Consider the following 18,746-nt stretch of genomic DNA (forward strand, 5'->3'; position numbering starts at 1 on the left):
GAATATACTAATAATATACCAATTATCAGCCAATGATGAAAAAACACTGAACTTTTACCAGATATGAGTTATTTTGCCTCCAAACATTCTTTGACATAGCCTCTGGCTTAGGTCAGTCGTCTTTGGTCCATCCCTTTCCTTGGGCCAGCACTAAGCCCCAAAACCACGGCCCTCAGCCCCCATTACCACCTGGCCCCTGAAGGTGAGAAAGCCCTTAGCACCTTAAATTATTACTAGCCATGGCCAAGTTTGACAGTTTTGACCGAGTGACAGGTGCCAATGTCAAGCTCTGATGCAGTAATGGTGGGGTGGCGTCCGCGCCAATGTCTTATCCTGTGCGTATCGCTCGGTGCGGAATTCCAAGAACCAGAACACTGAAGATGGGCTAGACCCAAAACGTTTGTCCCCTGTCTGACGGTTTTATTTACTTTTTTCGGCTTTGTTGAATACAGTTTTTGATTTTGCATTCAGCTCCAGTGTGCGACTCCTTTCTTCCTTTTCAAGCACTGATGCACACACAGATTCATAGTGGCAGGTACATTATGTCCTCCAGTGCCCGTAATCTCTAAAATGAAGATAACTAGTCTAACCAGTATGAGAAGTAAACCCTGTTGCACAGAGCCTCTGATATAATCTGTCAGCAAAACTATAATGACCAAATCTTACTCCAAGTTACTTAGAGGTAAGGCTCTCTGCATAGTCATAGCAGTCATGAGCTGTTTAAGCAAAGAGTCAGCGGACCCATCTGTGCCAAGAGTCTACTATGAGATCAACCGGCATGGCTTACTGTTTTGTGGATACATCCTATGTCCAGTGACTGAGTGATTAATGTGACTGTTGTCATCGCTAATACCATCTGAACTTTAAAAACATGTGCGGAACAGCGCTGAACATGCCTCAGGCAGGATAATTAGGATGCCTCTGAACTCCGGCTGTTGCACTGCTTTGTTTTGGTTTGTGCATAAAAGGACTCTGTGCCTGCTCTCTCATCACTCCTGTGCAGCTCCAAGAGCAACAGAGGACCTCCAGTCACAATGGCCACAACCCTCGCCAGCCGTGTCTCCATCTCTGGTGGATCATCTAGGATGTCCTTGTCCTCCGGAGGTGGCGCTCGTATGAGTGTCATGAGGGCCGGCAGTGTCTATGGTGGTGCTGGAGGATCCGGCGTTCGCATCTCCAGCGGTGCAGCTCTTGGTCTCGGCATGGGGCTCGGAGGTGGTGCAGGTCTGGGTCTCGGCCTCGGAGGTGCTGCCGGTCTGGCCCTGGCTGCTGGTGGCGGTGGTGGTGGTGGTCTTGCTCTGGCTGCTGGTGGTGGAGCTGCCTTTGCCGCTGCAGCAGGTGCCGGTAAGTTCACCATGCAGAACCTGAATGACCGTCTGGCCTCCTACCTGGCCAAGGTGCGCTCCCTGGAGTCGGCCAACGCCGATCTGGAGATGAAAATCAGAGCGTTCCTGTCGGCCAAGACTGGTCCTGCTGCCCACGACTTCTCTGCATACATGGTCACCATCGGAGAACTTCAGGCCAAGGTGGGTACATTCTGCAGTGTGTTGACGTAATCATTTGCAGGCTTCAGACAGTATGTTTATTAAACAGCTCTGAAGGTACCTATACACAATATCGTGCAATAGTTCTTATGTTATGGAGATATGGCTTCCTTATGGTGCTGGCCTGTTACGAATCTGTGATTTTCTATTTTGCAATCATAGTCTCTGTAGGCCTATGCACCGGTAATCTGTCAATTCTATTTTGAGGATTACCCCTCTAATGAAACATAATCCCCGCTCTACAGCCAAGAATCTAATCTGTTGATCTTTTGTTTAGCTCATGGCAATCATCAGCATCAGGGGAGGAGTCGTGCTGAGCACTGACAATGCCAAACTGGCTGCAGATGACTTCAAAGTCAAGTAAGTTGTACCAACTTGCTCAGAACCAGTTTTACCATAAAGAATGCTTGGCGATTGCCTGGACAAATCTGCCGTCTGTAGAGGCCCCTGACAGTCAACACCGGCATGGTCCTGTAAATATCATCAAAAATATTTTATATTAAAAGTGCCCCATGTTTACAGTATATTTTGCCTAGGGCCCCTAGATGGGTAGAATCAGAGATGGTATAAAGGCAGGTAAGGACCTAGAAAATGATTAGTAGAACCTCTACTGCCCTTATCTATAAGTCATCAAATGGCTTGGATGTCAAGTCACTAAGGAGGTAAAGACAAGAGAATGTGATTGACAAAATCAGCAAACATGTGCGCACATACTGTATATGGGGCAGTCATGGATAAGCGATTAGGGCATCAGATTTGTAGCCCAAAGGTTGCCGGTTCGACTCCCAGTCTGCCAGGTTGATGGGGGTAGTAATTAACCAGTGCTCTCCCCCATCCTTCGACTGAGGTAACCTGAGCATGGTACCGTTCAACCGCACTGCTCCCTTGGGGTGCCATTGGGGGCTGCCCCCTTGCACGGGTGTGGCACAAATGCAATTTCATTGTGTGCAGTGTGCACTTAGTGCTGTTAAGTGTTGTGTCACAATGACAATGGGAGTTGGAGATTCCCAGGTGGGCTTTCACTTTCCACTACATTTTACATACACACACAAGCATACGCACACAGGGAGTAGGCCTACACTTACATTATCTTACATAATTATATTTCAATATTTGGTGGATTTGTGTTTATATCAGGCTTGAGGCTGAGCAGGCCATTCGTCTGTCTGTGGAGGCTGACATTGCTGGACTCAGGAGGGTCCTGGATGACCTCACCCTCTCCAAGTCCGACCTGACCATGCAGATCGCCTCCATCCAGGAAGAGGTCACCTTCCTCAAGAAGAACCACCAGGAGGTTTGTTTCACTGACACCAGGTTCAGGACAAGGGCATATCCTACAAGAGAGTAGAAGTCTGTGTACGGCAACTATAGCCACCAGGGTCTTCATCAGACATGTTGTGGACCACTACTCTCTTTGTTGTTTTTGTAACACCATTCCTGATTCATATGTGATATGCGTTCTGTATATGGCAAATGCTTTCACCCAAATCCACTTACAAGCATACTAGGTTTGGATTTATTGTCTTTAATCTCAACTAATTATTTTTGCATTGAAATTGCTCTGTTCTTTTTCTACAGGATCTTCTGGCTCTGCGTGCCCATGTCGGCTCAACAGTGAACGTGGATGTTGACGCTGCTCCTCAGGGTGATCTCAGCGTAGTGCTGGCCGGCGTCCGTGAGCACTATGAGGCAGTGGCCGCTAAGAACAGGAAGGAGCTTGAGGCATGGTTCCAGGCCAAGGTGAGTTTAATTTCAAGTTCAAGTTTATTCTCTTTTTTTAAAGACAGTGTGCACGTAACATTAATGTCGTATTAAAAGAAGAAGAGATGAGGGGGGGGCTGTGGCGCAGCACACTAAACCCCCCCACTTGGGCTTGCATACCCTTGGGGACCCAGGTTCGAGTCCAGCCTGGGTCATGTCCCAACCCTACCCCCATCTGAGATGTTGGCACCGGGTTTAGTATTCAATGATTTATTTTTTAATTACGTTTTATTTCTCCTTTATTTTACTAGGGTAGTCTTAGGGCTGTTGCCTCTTTTCCAAATGAGCCCTAGCCAAGAAACTAGCAAAAGACTAAACACACTACATAGGACACACATGCAGACAAAACAGACATCTCACAAAAAATGCATATCTACAAAGATCAAAGGCATAAAAGATTAAGACGCAAAAATATGCAGGACATAACCATGCAGACATTAATGTATGAAGGACAAAACCAAAATATACAAGCATATAGATACAGGGTGTTTGCATATAAGCAGATATGCAGAGCTCAGAGAAATGGCAGGACATTGGCACACTATACTGAACAACATAAATAGGCACAACTGAGTGAGACTAGCAGGACAAAACACAACATGCAGGGCAACAAGATACATTCAGACTCAAGCACACATAGGACAAAAGACAGTCAGGAAATAAATAGCATGCTGCGTTTTTGAAACCAAAGTAAATTTTTTTAGACATACCTGTGACACTTTACACCTGTAGTCCCATTGGCAGGTATGATAAAATATGGGTGGCACCAAAAGTCTATTGGACTGTACAACTAGATAGATAAGATTTTCAAAGGGCTTTCCGGGGACTCAGTATGGCTTTGGCTGATCTTAAAAAGCCAACTGAAACATTTAAGAAGCGTGAGTTACTGTAAATTTAGTTAATGTAAACATTTACTGTAAATAATATACTATAAGCGCATCTAATGCTAGAAGACACCTTCAATTTGCCAATAATTTTGACATTGTTGCACCTCTTGTGTCTGTAGACGGAGTCGCTCAGCAAGGAAGTTCTCAGCAGCACAACGGTTCTTCTGACATCCGGATCAGAACTGGCAACCTACAGGGGCACAGCACAGTCCCTTCAGATCGAGCTCTCCGGCCTCATCAGCATGGTGGGTGTTTTCCGTTGTTTTTCGTTGCTTCTCAAATGCATTCGGAGGGGCCTTGTAGGCAGTGAAGGGCAGCCTAGCTTAAGAAGCTACAATCCAGTGGCATAAATTTGAAATGACCTAACACTCAGTCAACGACATGGTCCTCACCATTGAGATGTATGCAGATTGGGCTATTTTTAAAGTCATGTTTTATAGGTATTTAGGTGCTCTTAAGGTGGTCACATATTCGAGAGTTAGAGGGGGGAGCCTCTTACACACCATAACTTGTGGTGCCAAAAAATGTCAGAAAGTGATAAATGTTCTCCAAACAATGACTCATTATTCATATCTGATAATGGTATTATCATGACTGCCCTTTATTTTTTTAAAATCTTTTTTGGGCACAAGAAGGTCTTGGAAAGTTGTGTAAAGTAGATGTACAGTACAGATGCAGTTATAGTCACAACACCAGTGGTATGATATTACATAGCTGCAACTATGTCATATCCAGGGGTGAAAGTAGAGGGGGGTGCACTGGTGCGTAACACCGGTATAAAATGTACAGCTGGTGCGCAGTACCGGTAAGAGAATAGGACTGACCACTGTTGATGGAGAACATCTGTCCTTGTCCAACGTCTTGTCTACTGTATGTTACGGGGGAATGTGTTGTTTGGGGTAAATGTGCTTTGGGAATCTGACTGTATTGTGTTTGTTTTCATGTCTTATGCTCCTCTCACTAGAAGAAATTTCCCCCATGGGGGATAAAAAAGCTACTACTACTACTAGGTTTTATGCTGCCCAAAACGAGTTATGCAACGATATAAATCTGTAGTGCACATGTTTATTTTGTTTGTTTGGGTGGGGTAGCACCTGTAAGAAACGAAAACTATTTTCACCCCTGGTCATATCACATTATTACTGTTGTAACTATGCTTATACTACTAATACTAATACTATACTACTATACTATGCTTATAACTATGTTTATACTACTAATTTATACATATCTGCGTTCTTCTTTACCCATTTAAACCAGCACATTTAACAATTTCAATGACTCTATTCATATTTTAGAAAGCGTCCCTGGAAGCCAGCCTGATGGAAACAAAGAGTCGCTTTGCAAGCATGCTCGCCGGCTTCCAGGTACAAGTGGGAGGCCTTGAGGAGCAGCTTTCCGCTCTCCGCATCGACCTCGAGCGTCAGGGAGCCGAATACGCCCTGCTGCTGGACATCAAGACCAGACTGGAGCTGGAGATTGCAGAGTACAGGAGACTGCTCGAGAGCGACGCTCACGCTTACGTTGCGTAAGTATAGTAGTTCACCGCGCCTCAGTGTTGGCAATTCCAGATGATAGGCAAGGTGAGGCAAGGCAAGGCAAGTTTGTTAGTATGTAGCACTGGGGCAGTTCAGTGTACTTCAGTAAAATAAAAGCAATAGAACACAGCAGATAAAATAGGAATTAATTTTAAAAAACTTTCAGAAGTTAAAATAAAATAAAAGTTTAAAAAATCATTAAAATACCAATACAATTAATGGAGTAATATCTGGAACTCATTTTTTGTTTGGATCTTTCTTCTCCCTCATGTCACATCTGTCCTCCTTCTTGTCCTTCAGGTCCTCGTCCCTGTCCTCCTCATCCCTGCTGTCCATGGCCTCCGCTGCGTCAAAAGCAGCAGTAAAAGTCGTAGCGGCTCCGGTGGTCACTACCAGGACCAAAGTTATGACCGTGACGGAGGAGCTGGTTGATGGCGTGGTGGTGTCCTCCTCCTCCACCGAGTTAGTGCCAGCAGTAAAGGCCGTTGCAGCTCCAGCTCCCGTGGTCACCTATTCCTCCCTGTTGTCCACGTTATCTTCCTCGACCGTGTCAGCGCCAGCAGTAAAGGTCGTTGCAGCTCCTGCTCCCTTGCTCACCATTTCTTCCCTGATGTCCACATCCTCTTCCTCAGCCGTGTCAGCTGCAGCAGTAAAGGTCATTGCGGCTCCAGAGCCCGTGGTCGTAGCGGCAGCAGTGGAGGTCGTAGAGACAGCAGCAGAAATCGTAGCAGAGGCTGCAGCAGAGGTCGTAGAGGCAGCAGTAGAGGTCGTAGCGGCTCCAGAGCCTGTGGTCGTGGCAGCAGCAGTGGAGGTCGTAGAGACAGCAACAGAGATCGTAGTAGAGGCTGCAGCAGAGGTCGTGGAGGCAGCAGTAGAGGTCGTAGCGGCTCCAGAGCCTGTGGTCATAGCAGCAGCAGTAGAGGTCGTTGAGACAGCAGCAGTGGAGGTTGTAGAGACAGCAGCAGTGGAGGTCGTAGCAGCAGCAGTAGAGGTCGTTGAGACAGCAGCAGTGGAGGTTGTAGAGACAGCAGCAGTGGAAGTCGTAGCAGCAGCAGTAGAGGTCGTAGAGACAGCAGCGGTGGAGGTTGTAGCAGCAGCAGTGGAGGTCGTAGAGGCTCCAGAGCCCGTGGTCTCCACCAGGACCACAGTGTTAACCATAGTGGAGGAGGTGGTTGATGGCGTTGTGGTGTCCTCCACCACCTCTTCCGTCGTCGGAGTGTAAGATGGCTGCTCCAGCAAGATCTCCGAACTTAACTGGCTCAGTGCAATGCTCACAGCTTAGGCTGCCTCATTGCTGAGTTAAAGAGGCATGTAGAATGTGCAGTTTGTGGCCCTGCCGTTGCCAAACACTACCATGCGGCTGACCCGGGTTCGATTCCCGGCCCGGGTCCTTTGCCGGCCCTTCCCCGTCTCTCTCTCCCCACTCACTTCCTGTCACCACCTTCACTATCCTATCATAAATAAAGTAAAAAAAGACCAAAAAAATATCTTTTAAAAAAAAGAATGTGCAGTTTGTCTCTCAGTTTCTCTGCAAAATCGACTTGAAAAAGTTTCCCATGAATACAGATCTCTCTGAAACGTACATATTGTGTCTGCATCCTTATTTTATTTGATAGAAAATAGAATATGATTTAATTTGTCATTGCAACAAGCGCAACACAATTGAGCAGTCCTTGTTCAGTGATGCAATGAATAATTGGAATTAAAAGTAACAGAAGAGTATTCAAAAACCTTACACAAGTACACTACATCCACAAACCCAAGAACATAATGCTCAAACCTCACACCCATCCATGGCCGTAACTACCACTGAGGACACAGAGGTCATGTCCTCTGTATTCCTTTTTCAGAAATGAACAATTTATCTATGATGAAAATCGATCTATGATCAACAGCGATAAATTCAGGTTGTATACACCACCCCCATTTATCCTCAAGACAGTGATTAATGAAGACAAACTTCAGAGTTTGACTGAGGAGTTTGAAGCATTCTAAATATACAGTATGCAGTACAGCACGCAGTATTTGACCTCCGTATTTGAGAATGTCTCATTACGGCCCTGCGCCCATCCACACATATCACAGCCATACACATCCACATTCATGCTGTAGGTATGAAACTACTTTGCATACATGGATAAAAGGTGATTTTCAGTCTGTTTATGCACTTAGTAAGTCAAGAATTCTTGCACACCTCCTTGGTCAGGTGCGTAGGAGTGGAACCCCAAAGTCACCAACGTTAAAGTAAAGAAAGGTCCCGCACACCGTTCACATTTGCATGGTTAAATCAACGTTTCGGTCTACTCAGTAGATGCAACCTTTGCGTTGCCGAACGGCTCCTCTACGACCTGAGCTACCACCGCCCCAGAAGTGCTATACGGAGGAATGACCATTGGCAATCTTTCTCCAACTTTCTTTCATTAATTTTGCCTAACATGTCTGCATGCACCCCAGAGAACACGTAGCAGTACTACACTCCCTTTTCTTCAGTCCTCCCTAGATTATCTTCTCAGGGTATTTTCACACCAGGTCCTCTTTAAGTGAACCAAACTTAGTCCTCATTAAGTGGACCAAAAAGTGAAAAGACCGCAAAAGAACTCAGTGCTATTTTTGTTCATATTGTGAGTGTATTACATAAAGAACCGGCTGCTCTTTCTGGTCCTGTGACTTTTATGGCGTGTCAGTCCTCTTTTTGATCATACCTGGTCCTCTTTAGCTCCACTGAAGTGATTACACCTAGTCACAAGTGTAACTTGTCAGAACTCATAAGTGAAGCGTACTGAGACCATGTCAATGAAGGTCCCAGTGCGGTTCATCTCCAAGGGGTCTGGGTACACTTTGAAGCGTTCACATATGCTGAGTTCACTTACGCCTCTTTTCCACTATCGTTTTTCTAGTAGGCCTACAGCTCAACACAGCACGACACAGCCACCACTTTTTACTTTACGATTGAGCAGTGGCAGCCAAGTCGCGCTATGTCCAGCTGTAGGCCTACCAGAAAAACGGCAGTGGAAGAGAGGCATTAAATGACTGAAAGGGCCCAGGTGTGAAAACCCTATCATACACCACAGGAAAGTAGGCCACATGTAGGCCCAGGGGCATATTGACTTAAGCATACAGTAGATTCTGAAAGTGCAGATTCTAAGCTTTGTATGATACCTTACACATGGACATCCATCAGAATGCTGAACTCCCTCCACTCCCTCCCAACACGGACTGCACCAGGCAGACAGGAAGCTAAGACCCTGCAACCACCAACACACACACACACACACACACTCGCACTCTCTTCTTTCTCTCTCCCTCACTCTCTACCCCTCACTCACACACACTCTCTCTCTCTCACACATACACACACGCACACGCACGCACGCACACACGCACGCACACACGCACGCACGCACGCACGCACACACACACACACACACACACACACACACACACACACACACACACACACACACACACACACACACACACACACACACACACACACACCAGAACCTGTGGAACTGCACTGTGACTGCACCTTCGCCTTAAGAACTGTCTGACTCCCTGCAACATCCAACACACACACAATACACCCCTGTCACTGCTGCCCCTGATGGAAAAGACCACACAAGCACGCACGCACGCACGCACGCACGCACGCACGCACGCACGCACGCACGCACGCACGCACACACACACACACACACACACACACACACACACACACACACACACACACACACACACACACACACACACACATAGTTCAGTGTCCAACATTCTCCTCTAACATCTGCCATCTGCTGGTTAAATGTATGAGGTACATGAAATGCTTCACACAGGGAAAAAGGAGTACTATGACTATGTGCCAAAATACGACTACTTGTTGATGGAGCTGCACCCTTTGAATACATATTAAAGAAAGAGCAAACTAATGTTTACAAGTATGAGCAAAGCGCAGTAAGTGTTGCATCTAAAAATGTTAATTTCTGGAAATTGAAAATGGCGGACATGGAGAAGATCCCCTTTTTCATGTATGAAAAGTGCCACTTTCCCAGTCATGATGAATACTTAAAATTTTACAGTGGTGTTAAGTTTTCATGAAAAAAGGTAGCATTTGTGTATGGTGCTATGAGACCAGTCTTTTTCGAGATGGTTTCGCAACATAAAGGACACGAAAGATCGGTGGAACAAAAATAATGTGAATATTATTATCCGTAAGATGTACTTTAGGACTGAGTGAATGTTGTCGAGCCAATAAGAGACCCTAAGACCAAAATCCTAACCAAGAAACCAAAACTAAACCTAACTCCCCGTAAAAAAAGACAAAAGTAACACCCTGAGAGTCTTCTGGGTCAACTTACTACATCCTGCTCTATCTCACCTAACTGACGTGAGAAGAGAAACACCATCACCAAATGATAATTCACAAGAGCTCGGAGCTTGCTGCGTGAAACAATCAGAATCGGGATGCGGGCTCTAGGGTGCAGTGCACGCTCTGGAGTATCAACGTTCAAAGGGAGGAGACGCAGGAGGAGAGAGAGAGCCCGAACCCTTCTTTGGCCCGCCTTAAACAGGTCGTCCGAGGCGCCACCTACAGGGCCAGCAGGAAGGCAACGCAGCTCCGCTTAACAATGGGCAGCATGAATTCTGGAAATAAACTACTAAAAATATTAGAGATGCACCGGATCCGGATAATAGGGTTTTTCACAGGATCCGGGTCTGGCAGGATCTTAAGCAGTGGATCCGGTATCCGGCATGTTACCTAAAAATCAGGATCTGGTGCATCTCTAGCCTAGGCTTTTCAGTCAGTCTTTCACAACCCCAATCAATGCATGGAGTGAAAGTCCTTTGGAAGCGGCCGTTGCAAACAGTGTGGCAGTAAGCCAATGAGTCTAAAAAATAGTTTGAGCCAACGTAATAAAAAGGGCCCATATGTGCGAGTAGACTATATGTTTCAACCCTTTTGTAGGATCCGGTATCCGGTTCCGGATCCGGCAGGATCTTAAGCAGTGGATCCGGTATCCGGCAGGATCCTAAAAATCAGGATACGGTGCATCTCTAAAAAATATGACACAGTGCAACTTTAAATAAAAGTGGTATCTTAAAGTGTGTGCCTGTGTGTGTGCGCGTGCGTGTGTGTGTGTGCATGTGTGTGTCTTGCTGTCCTATCAAAGCACATCCATCTAGGGGAGAAAATACTGACAGACTGAACAAATTCAACCAATAGATAGGACTGGACATCAAAAACGCAAGTGATGTGCATTAATGCCACTCCAGACAGAGAAAAACAGAGAACATTTTGAATTTTGGAGCACATTTGAGATGGCCCCAATCTTTTTCAATAGGCCTTCTGGTCTGTAATCCACTGTGAAAACCCCGACAGGACAATAGGCCTAATTTTCCCAGCCATAGACTCTCTATGTGCATTTCAATCATTATTTTCTGCGGATATTGCAAGGTTGTCAACTTTATTTTCATTTTTTTTTAGTTCAGTCAACCTTTGTAAACATGTATGTAAGGAAATAGTACAGAATAGTGCTGAAAGTAGTTAATCTTTCATGAATATCACCTTATAGTACAGTGTAATAATGCATGAAAACAAGTAATTTAGGAAAATATTGAATTCTGAGCAAAAATTGTGGTGGCCCCATGTTTTAATTTCTTCCAATAGGCCTTCTGGTCAGTAATCCAGAGAGAAAAGTGCGGTAGGACGAAAGGCCCAATTTTCCCACCTGATGACCTGTCTAGTAATGTAACATCTCTACTGCTGCACGGCTCGGACTGCTGGTCGAATAACATATAACGACATGAAAAAATGTAAAGCTTTTCACAATGCATGCCTCAGGAATCTCACTCTTGAATCTTCTGGCCCGAGAAAATATCCAATGAACATCTAAAGAAGACCAAGTGCAACAGTGTGGTGATAGAGATCAAACGCCGCCGATTCTTATGGCTTGAGCATGTTCTCAGGATGGACCAAGACTGCATCCCCAAGATCGCACTAGGATGGACACCTCGGGAAAGCAAGCAAGGCTGGCAAAAGAACACGTGCAGCCGTAAAGTGACAGCTGAGCTGAAGGAGATGTATCTAACCTGGAGCAAGGTACAGCGTGCTGCTCAAGGCAGATCATTGAAGCCTTATGTCCCGAAGAGGAGATTAGTAGTAGTAGTAATAGTAGTAGTAGTGTGTGTGTGTGTGTGTGTGTGTGTGTGTGTGTGTGTGTGTGTGTGTGTGTGTGTGTGTGTGTGTGTGTGTGTGTGTGTGTGTGTGTGTGTGTGTGTGTGTGTGTGTGTGTGTGTGTGCGTGTGTGCAAGTAACAGTGACGATAACAATTTCCATTCTAAGATATTGCACTTGACTTTCACTTCGATTGTTACAAAATTTCACACACATGCACACACAGAGTTAAGGGGTCAGGTACATTGTGTTCTGCAGTGCCCATAATCCCTAAAATAAAGGAAACTAGGCTACCCAGTTAAACGAGTTAACATCAACCGGCATGGCTTGCTGTTTTGTGCATACCTCTTATCTCCAATACCTGGGAAAATGGATTTTAAGGTGGTTTTTAATGATTAACGTGAGTGTTGTCATCCCTAATACCATCTGAACTTTAAAAACACCTGGGGGAAAGTGCTGAACCACCTCTGGCAGGATAACTAAGATGCTTCTGAAGTCAGGCCATTGCACTACACGGCTTTGGGTTCTGCATAAAAGGGCTGCTTGCCTGCCTTCTCATCACTCCTGTGCAGCTTCAAGAGCAACAGAGGACCTCCAGTGACAATGGCCACAACCCTCGCCAGCCGTGTCTCCATCTCTGGTGGATCGTCCGGGATCTCGATGTCGGGCGGTGGTGGCGCCCGTATGAGCATCATGAGGGCCGGCAGTGTCTACGGCGGTGCCGGAGGATCCGGAGTTCGCATCTCCAGCGGTGCAGCTCTCGGTCTTGGCATGGGGCTCGGTGGCGGTGCAGGTCTGGGCCTGGGTCTCGGTGGCGGTGGTGGTCTGGCCTTCGCTGCTGGTGGCGGTGGTGGTGGCGGTCTCGCCCTGGCTGCTGGTGGTGGAGCTGCCTTTGCTGCCGCTGCCGGTAAGTTCACCATGCAGAACCTGAATGACCGTCTGGCCTCCTACCTGGCCAAGGTGCGCTCCCTGGAGTCGGCCAACGCCGATCTGGAGATGAAGATCAGAGCGTTCCTGTCCGCCAGGACTGGCCCTGCTGCCCACGACTTCTCTGCATACATGGTCACCATTGGAGAACTCCAGGCCAAGGTGGGTGCACTCTGCAGTGTGTTGGCGCTCAGTCAATCATTTGCAGGCTTCAGTCAGCATGTTTCTATGCATCTCTCATGAAAACTACAGTATATGCACTCAATATTGTGCAATATTTCTTCTTACGTAAGTACAGGAATATGGTTTCCTTACGGTGCTGTTTTCTCATGATCTATTATGAATCTGTTATTTTGTATTTTGCAAGGATTCTGTTATGAGGATTACCCTCCTAATGAAGCATAATCCCCGCTCTACAGCTAGGAATCTAATCTGTTGATCTTTTGTTTAGCTCATGGCAATCATCAGCATCAGGGGAGGAGTCGTGCTGAGCACTGACAATGCCAAACTGGCTGCAGATGACTTCAGAGTCAAGTAAGTTGTACCAACTTGCTCAGAACCAGTTTTACCTGTAAGACAATGGTGCAATTGCATAGGGCCCAACCAAATCTGCCGTTTGTAGAGGCCCCCAACAGTCAGCATCAGCATAGTCCTGTAAATACCAACAAATGTGTAGCCGAGCGGTTTTAGCAAGATTTCAAACATTGACTTAATCAGATTTAAAAGGTGACTACGCCAGTCTCATTATAGGGTCAGAAAAACCCAGGTGTTATGTACAACAATTTCCGCGACAGGTTTCTGGATGACAAAGGAGGAAACAGCTGTTACATATACAATTCTTTTTATTTTCTTCACTTAGCACTCTTGAAACCGTGCAGGTAGTTCACTTGATATTTAATTTTAAGCACTTCAAACAGCGAGGTATAACTTCAACTGTATGCATACAATGTGGTTACCGTGCAACTATGAAGGCTGATGAAGGGTGATGATACTGTATACATAAATTTGGATAATAGGCCTATTCACCACACTGTGAACCAATTATCACACAGCAAACTGAATGTACAAAAATAAGGCAAACCAAAGACAAGAAAATAAGTAACCCAAATGGCAAACTGAAAGATACACTGTACACAACATAGGTTCACAATGTTGAATTTCCCAACTCACCACTATAGTTAACACGCAACACAGCAATACAAAACTCAACCGACTGGCAGGGCCGTAACCAGACATTTTCAAATACCGAGGTCAAATACTGCGTGCTGTACTGCAGACTGTACATTTAGAATGCTTCAAACACTTCAGTCAAACTCGTACGTTTGTTTTCATTAATCACTGCCTTGAGCGTAAATGGGGATGGTGTATACACACTGAATTTATCATTGTTGATCATATATCGATTCTCATCATAGATACATTTTACATTGCTAAAAAAATACAGAGTACATTACCTCTGTGTCCTCAATTGTAGTTGCTGCCATGCCGACTGGTCCCTGGTAATTCACCTCTTCCCCGAGAAGTGAATGACCGGAGCCAGCCGTGTGAGACAGTACCCCAATGTAAACGATGAAAGGCATACGCCCATGCGTAGTAGACTTCGGAACAACAACCTGCCTCAATCAATGAGAGCTTGTAGCAATAAAAAAAACACGAACAAGCATAACACAAAAACCGGGAAAGACGGCGGCTTCCTCCCACCCTTTCCCATTGACAGTGTGCTTCCTGACCTGGAAGGCACAGGAACAGAAGGGTTAACATTAGAATGTGTTCATTCAGCTCTAACATACCCACATTTTTGATAAAAAACCTAAAATCTCAAGAGCCTGAATGCAGCGTATATGTCGCTGCAGGCTAAAATGGGTTAAATGACCCGGAAGGGGTTTGCCCTCGCTCCAACACGTCACGACACACAAACAGGACCTAGTCCAACCTATTAAAAATTTATTTCAAGAGTCTACAGTATATTTTGCCAAGGGCCCCTAAATGGGTAGAGCCACAGATGGTGAAAAGGCAGGTGAGGACCTACAAAAGGATTTGTAGAAACACTTGAGTACATTCTTATTGTAGAAATGTTGGATTTGTGTGTGAATCAGGTATGAGGCTGAGCAGGCCATTCGTCTGTCTGTGGAGGCTGACATTGCTGGACTCAGGAGGGTCCTGGATGACCTCACCCTCTCCAAGTCCGATCTGGCCATGCAGATCGCCTCCATCCAGGAAGAGGTCGCCTTCCTCAAGCAGAACCACCAGGAGGTTTGTTTTTGTAGTCTTGAAGTGTCTTTAGATGATGAAACAATGTATGCATATGCCACCTCACTGAGGCCAGTTGCAGGACAAAGATGTATCTATCAAGGGAGAGAGAGGGAGAGTAGAAGTTCGTGCACTGCAACTCTAGCCATCAGAGTCTTCATCAGGCATGTTGGTGACTTATGTCTTAGTTGTTTTTGTACCACACCATTCCTGATTCCTATTACATTATACATATTTAGCAGATACATACACAGACACAGCTGTGTTGGGAAGATTATCCATATGCACTTAATGCTTTGGATTTATCGTTTTTACATATCTTAATCGCAACAAATTATTTTCTCATTGAAATTATACTGCCTTTTTACAGGACCTTCTGGCTCTGCGTGCTCAAGTTGGCACTAAAGTCAACGTGGAGGTTGACGCTGCTCCTCAGGGTGACCTCAGCGTTGTGCTGGCCGGCGTCCGTGAGCACTATGAGGCAGTGGCCGCTAAGAACAGGAGGGATCTCGAGGCATGGTTCCAGGCCAAGGTGAGTTTAATTTCAAGTTCAAGTTTATTACTTTTTTAAAGGGACATTAATCGCGCAAACAAGTAGAGATGTTTGCACCAGGTCTAACATTCAAGGCTGTATTCTGCCTGTTGTCCCATTGGCATTGTGATAAACGTGGGTGGCACTAAAAGTCTATTGTACTGTGCAGCTAGATAGATGATTAGATGCTTGAATGGCTGTCCTGGAACTCAGTATGGCTATGGCTGTGATTAGAAGGCCAACTGACACATTTTACAGGATCAAGACATATAATGTCAGTAACCTGTAAATTAAAAAAGGGGATGTCATATGTCAGTTAAATTTAGTCAAAGTAAACATTACTATAAGCGTTTAAATTATTCAGCACTATCTAATTCTAGAAGACACATTCAATTAACTTACCAATTATTGTGATATTGTTGCACTTCTTGTGTCTGTAGACGGAGGCGCTCAGCAAGGAAGTTCTCAGCAGCACAACGGTTCTTCTGACATCCGGATCAGAACTGGCAACATACAGGAGCACAGCACAGTCCCTTCAGATCGAGCTCTCCGGCCTCATCAGCATGGTGGGTGGAAAACGTTGCTTCTCAAAGTATTTGGTAGGACACTGAATGCATTGAAGGGCAACCTGCATTCAGAAGTTACAATCCAGTCCAGCATATTTGAAATGATATTTTATCACCTGTCCAAATGCTGTAATTGGACAGGTAAAACCAGGTCTCTTGGACAATGTGGCACTAGACTGTAGCTTCTCTGTTTGGGTACTACCCATTACTGCTTGTAGGACATTTGAGTCATGCTAGATCGGGCACAATAAGCTGGGAATGTCTGGTCCTACATTAATTGACAATAAAAACAATGCAATGTTGATTTTCATTTCAGGCTATGCCTACAGTCTACGGTAGCAAATGTTCTTTAAACAAACAATGACTCATTATTCATATATGATAACATTATCATGACTGGCTTTTTAAAATGCTCATCTTTTTGGGCACAACTGGTTCTTAGAAAGCTTTTCCAGAAATGTGTAAAGTAAAAGTACAATTACAACAGTAGTAGTATGATATAACCTAGCTGCAACTGTGTCATATCACATTGTGTTGTAATACATGACAATGCTTCTACTTCGATTTTATACATCTTTGAGTTCTTCTTTACCCTTTTAACCTATTTAAGCCTGATGTTGCATACGCTGCTTTGACCTAGCCACCTGGAGCGACATAGATGCTGCACTCAGACTCTTGGGATTTTAGTTTTTTACTAAAAATGTGGGTATGTTAGCACTGACTGAACACACTCTAATGCAAGATGCAGCTCTTCGCTTTTGAATGCTACTCATTTCCTGTTTTTATGTGCTTCGGAGGCTGAGATATTTAGGCTTTTGTAGGCTGAGGGCACCTTTTCCCAAAAAGGGCTTGGGCATTTAGCAGGCAGGTGCCTTAGGCTAAAATGGGTTAAATCAGCACCATTAACAATTTCACTTACTCTATTCATATTTTAGAAAGCGTCCCTGGAAGCCAGCCTGATGGAAACAAAGAGTCGCTTCGCAAGCATGCTTGCCGGCTTCCAGGTACAGGTGGGAGGCCTTGAGGAGCAGCTCGCCGCTCTCCGCATCGACCTCGAGCGCCAGGGTGCCGAATACGCCCTGCTGCTGGACATCAAGACCAGACTGGAGCTGGAGATTGCAGAGTACAACAGACTGCTCAACGGTGATGCTCACGCATACATTGCGTAAGTACAGTAGTTCACCGAGCCTCAGTGTTGACAATTCCAGACAGGCAAGGCAAGGCAAGTTTGTTACTGTATGGAGCATTGTGGCAGTTCAGCGTGCTTCAAAAATAACACAACAGATAACATGGGAATAAGAATTAATTAAAAAAATTAGAAAGTTAAAATAAAAATGAAATGGTAAAAATGAAAAAAGTAACATTTTTTTAAATATATATATATATTTTAAACAAAATCAAACATTAACATACCAATGCAATAAATAATGTCCAATTGGAGTGCTACCTGGTGCTTGTTTTTGTATGGGTGATGCTGGCTTAATCTAATCTAATCAAAAGCAGTAAGAAGATGTCAGTAGGAGTGCCTTGTTATCTTACTACTTTTGACATACTAATAGAGTGTTGAAGGTCTGTTCATCATCCTCACATCACGTCTGTCCTCCTTGTCCTTCAGGTCCTCGTCCCTGCTCTCCTCGTCCCTGCTGTCCACGGCCTCTGCTGTGTCAACAGCAGCAGTAGAGGTTGTAGCTGCTCCGGTGGTCACTACCAGGACCAAAGTTGTGACCGTGACGGAGGAGCTGGTTGACGGCGTGGTGGTGTCCTCCTCCTCCACCTCCTCCGTCGTTGGAAGTTAAGATGGCCGCTCCATCAAGGTCACCGAACTTTACTGGCTCACTTCAATGCTCACAGCTTAGGCTGCCTCGTTGCTGAGTTGCCCTAAGGGCAAGGTATCATATTCAATCTGCCTCTCTCTGCAATGTCGAGTCAGAAAAGTTTCCAATAAAAACAGAGCTCTATGAAACTTATTGTGTCTGCATTTTTATTTCATTTTATAGAATAGAATATGCTGTGATTTGTCATTGTAACAAGCACAACAAAATTGAGCAGTCCTTGTTCGGTGATGCAGTGAACAATTCAAATAAAAAATGCATGTATGAAAAGGTCAAAGTTCTTTGTTTTCCATTTGTGCATGGACTAGTAGTCCAAGCACATAGGAACTCTTGTGCAGGCCCTCTGAGTCAATACATAAATAGAATTAAATAGAAAAAGAAGAAAAAGACAAAAGACATTTTAAAAAATGATCAAAAAAATCAAAGAGATCAAAAGAATTTTAAAAAATCAAAGTGGGTCAAATGTTCTTTTTTGCCATCAGTCTCACTGTTGCTGGGAAGAAGCTGTTTCTTCCAACTGTTGCTGGAAAAAACCTTGCTTTTTTGGTAGAGATACTGTATGTGCAGTGCTTGTGTTTGAGCAGAGTTAGCTGGATGGAGTGGGTCTTTAATTATTCTCTCTGCGCTCTTCTGGCTGTGCTGTATATATATGGAGTTCAGAGAAGCGCTGTGCAATATAATCCTCTCTGCAGTCTTGATTATTTGTTGCAGAGACTTCCTTTCAGCCAGCGTGATGT

The 18,746-nt window shown here is 45.0% G+C and overlaps 1 protein-coding gene across 1 annotated transcript; it reads left to right on the forward strand.

The window, feature by feature from the left end:
* The first annotated feature begins 1,034 nt into the window (after positions 1-1,034).
* On the forward strand, positions 1,035-18,121 carry LOC134469881 (neurofilament medium polypeptide-like). The gene is made up of 15 exons (XM_063223904.1): positions 1,035-1,182; positions 1,246-1,526; positions 1,822-1,904; positions 2,682-2,838; positions 3,123-3,284; positions 4,312-4,437; positions 5,491-5,720; positions 6,031-6,948; positions 12,475-12,991; positions 13,281-13,363; positions 14,926-15,082; positions 15,450-15,611; positions 16,052-16,177; positions 17,113-17,342; positions 17,793-18,121. Exons 1-15 carry the CDS (start codon positions 1,035-1,037, stop codon positions 17,971-17,973), a joined length of 3,561 nt encoding a protein of 1,186 aa, XP_063079974.1. The 3' UTR covers positions 17,974-18,121.
* Positions 18,122-18,746: the final 625 nt, after the last annotated feature.

This window comes from Engraulis encrasicolus, chromosome 19, assembly GCF_034702125.1.
Source record: "Engraulis encrasicolus isolate BLACKSEA-1 chromosome 19, IST_EnEncr_1.0, whole genome shotgun sequence".
Lineage (NCBI taxonomy): Eukaryota > Metazoa > Chordata > Actinopteri > Clupeiformes > Engraulidae > Engraulis > Engraulis encrasicolus.

Coding starts and splice junctions, on each gene's coding strand:
- LOC134469881 (XM_063223904.1), top strand. CDS start 1,035: ATGGCCACAACCCTCGCCAGCCGTGTCTCCATCTCTGGTGGATCATCT. Junction 1,905..2,681: donor GCAGATGACTTCAAAGTCAA/GTAAGTTGTACC, acceptor TGTTTATATCAG/GCTTGAGGCTGAGCAGGCCA. Junction 16,178..17,112: donor TCTCCGGCCTCATCAGCATG/GTGGGTGGAAAA, acceptor TTCATATTTTAG/AAAGCGTCCCTGGAAGCCAG.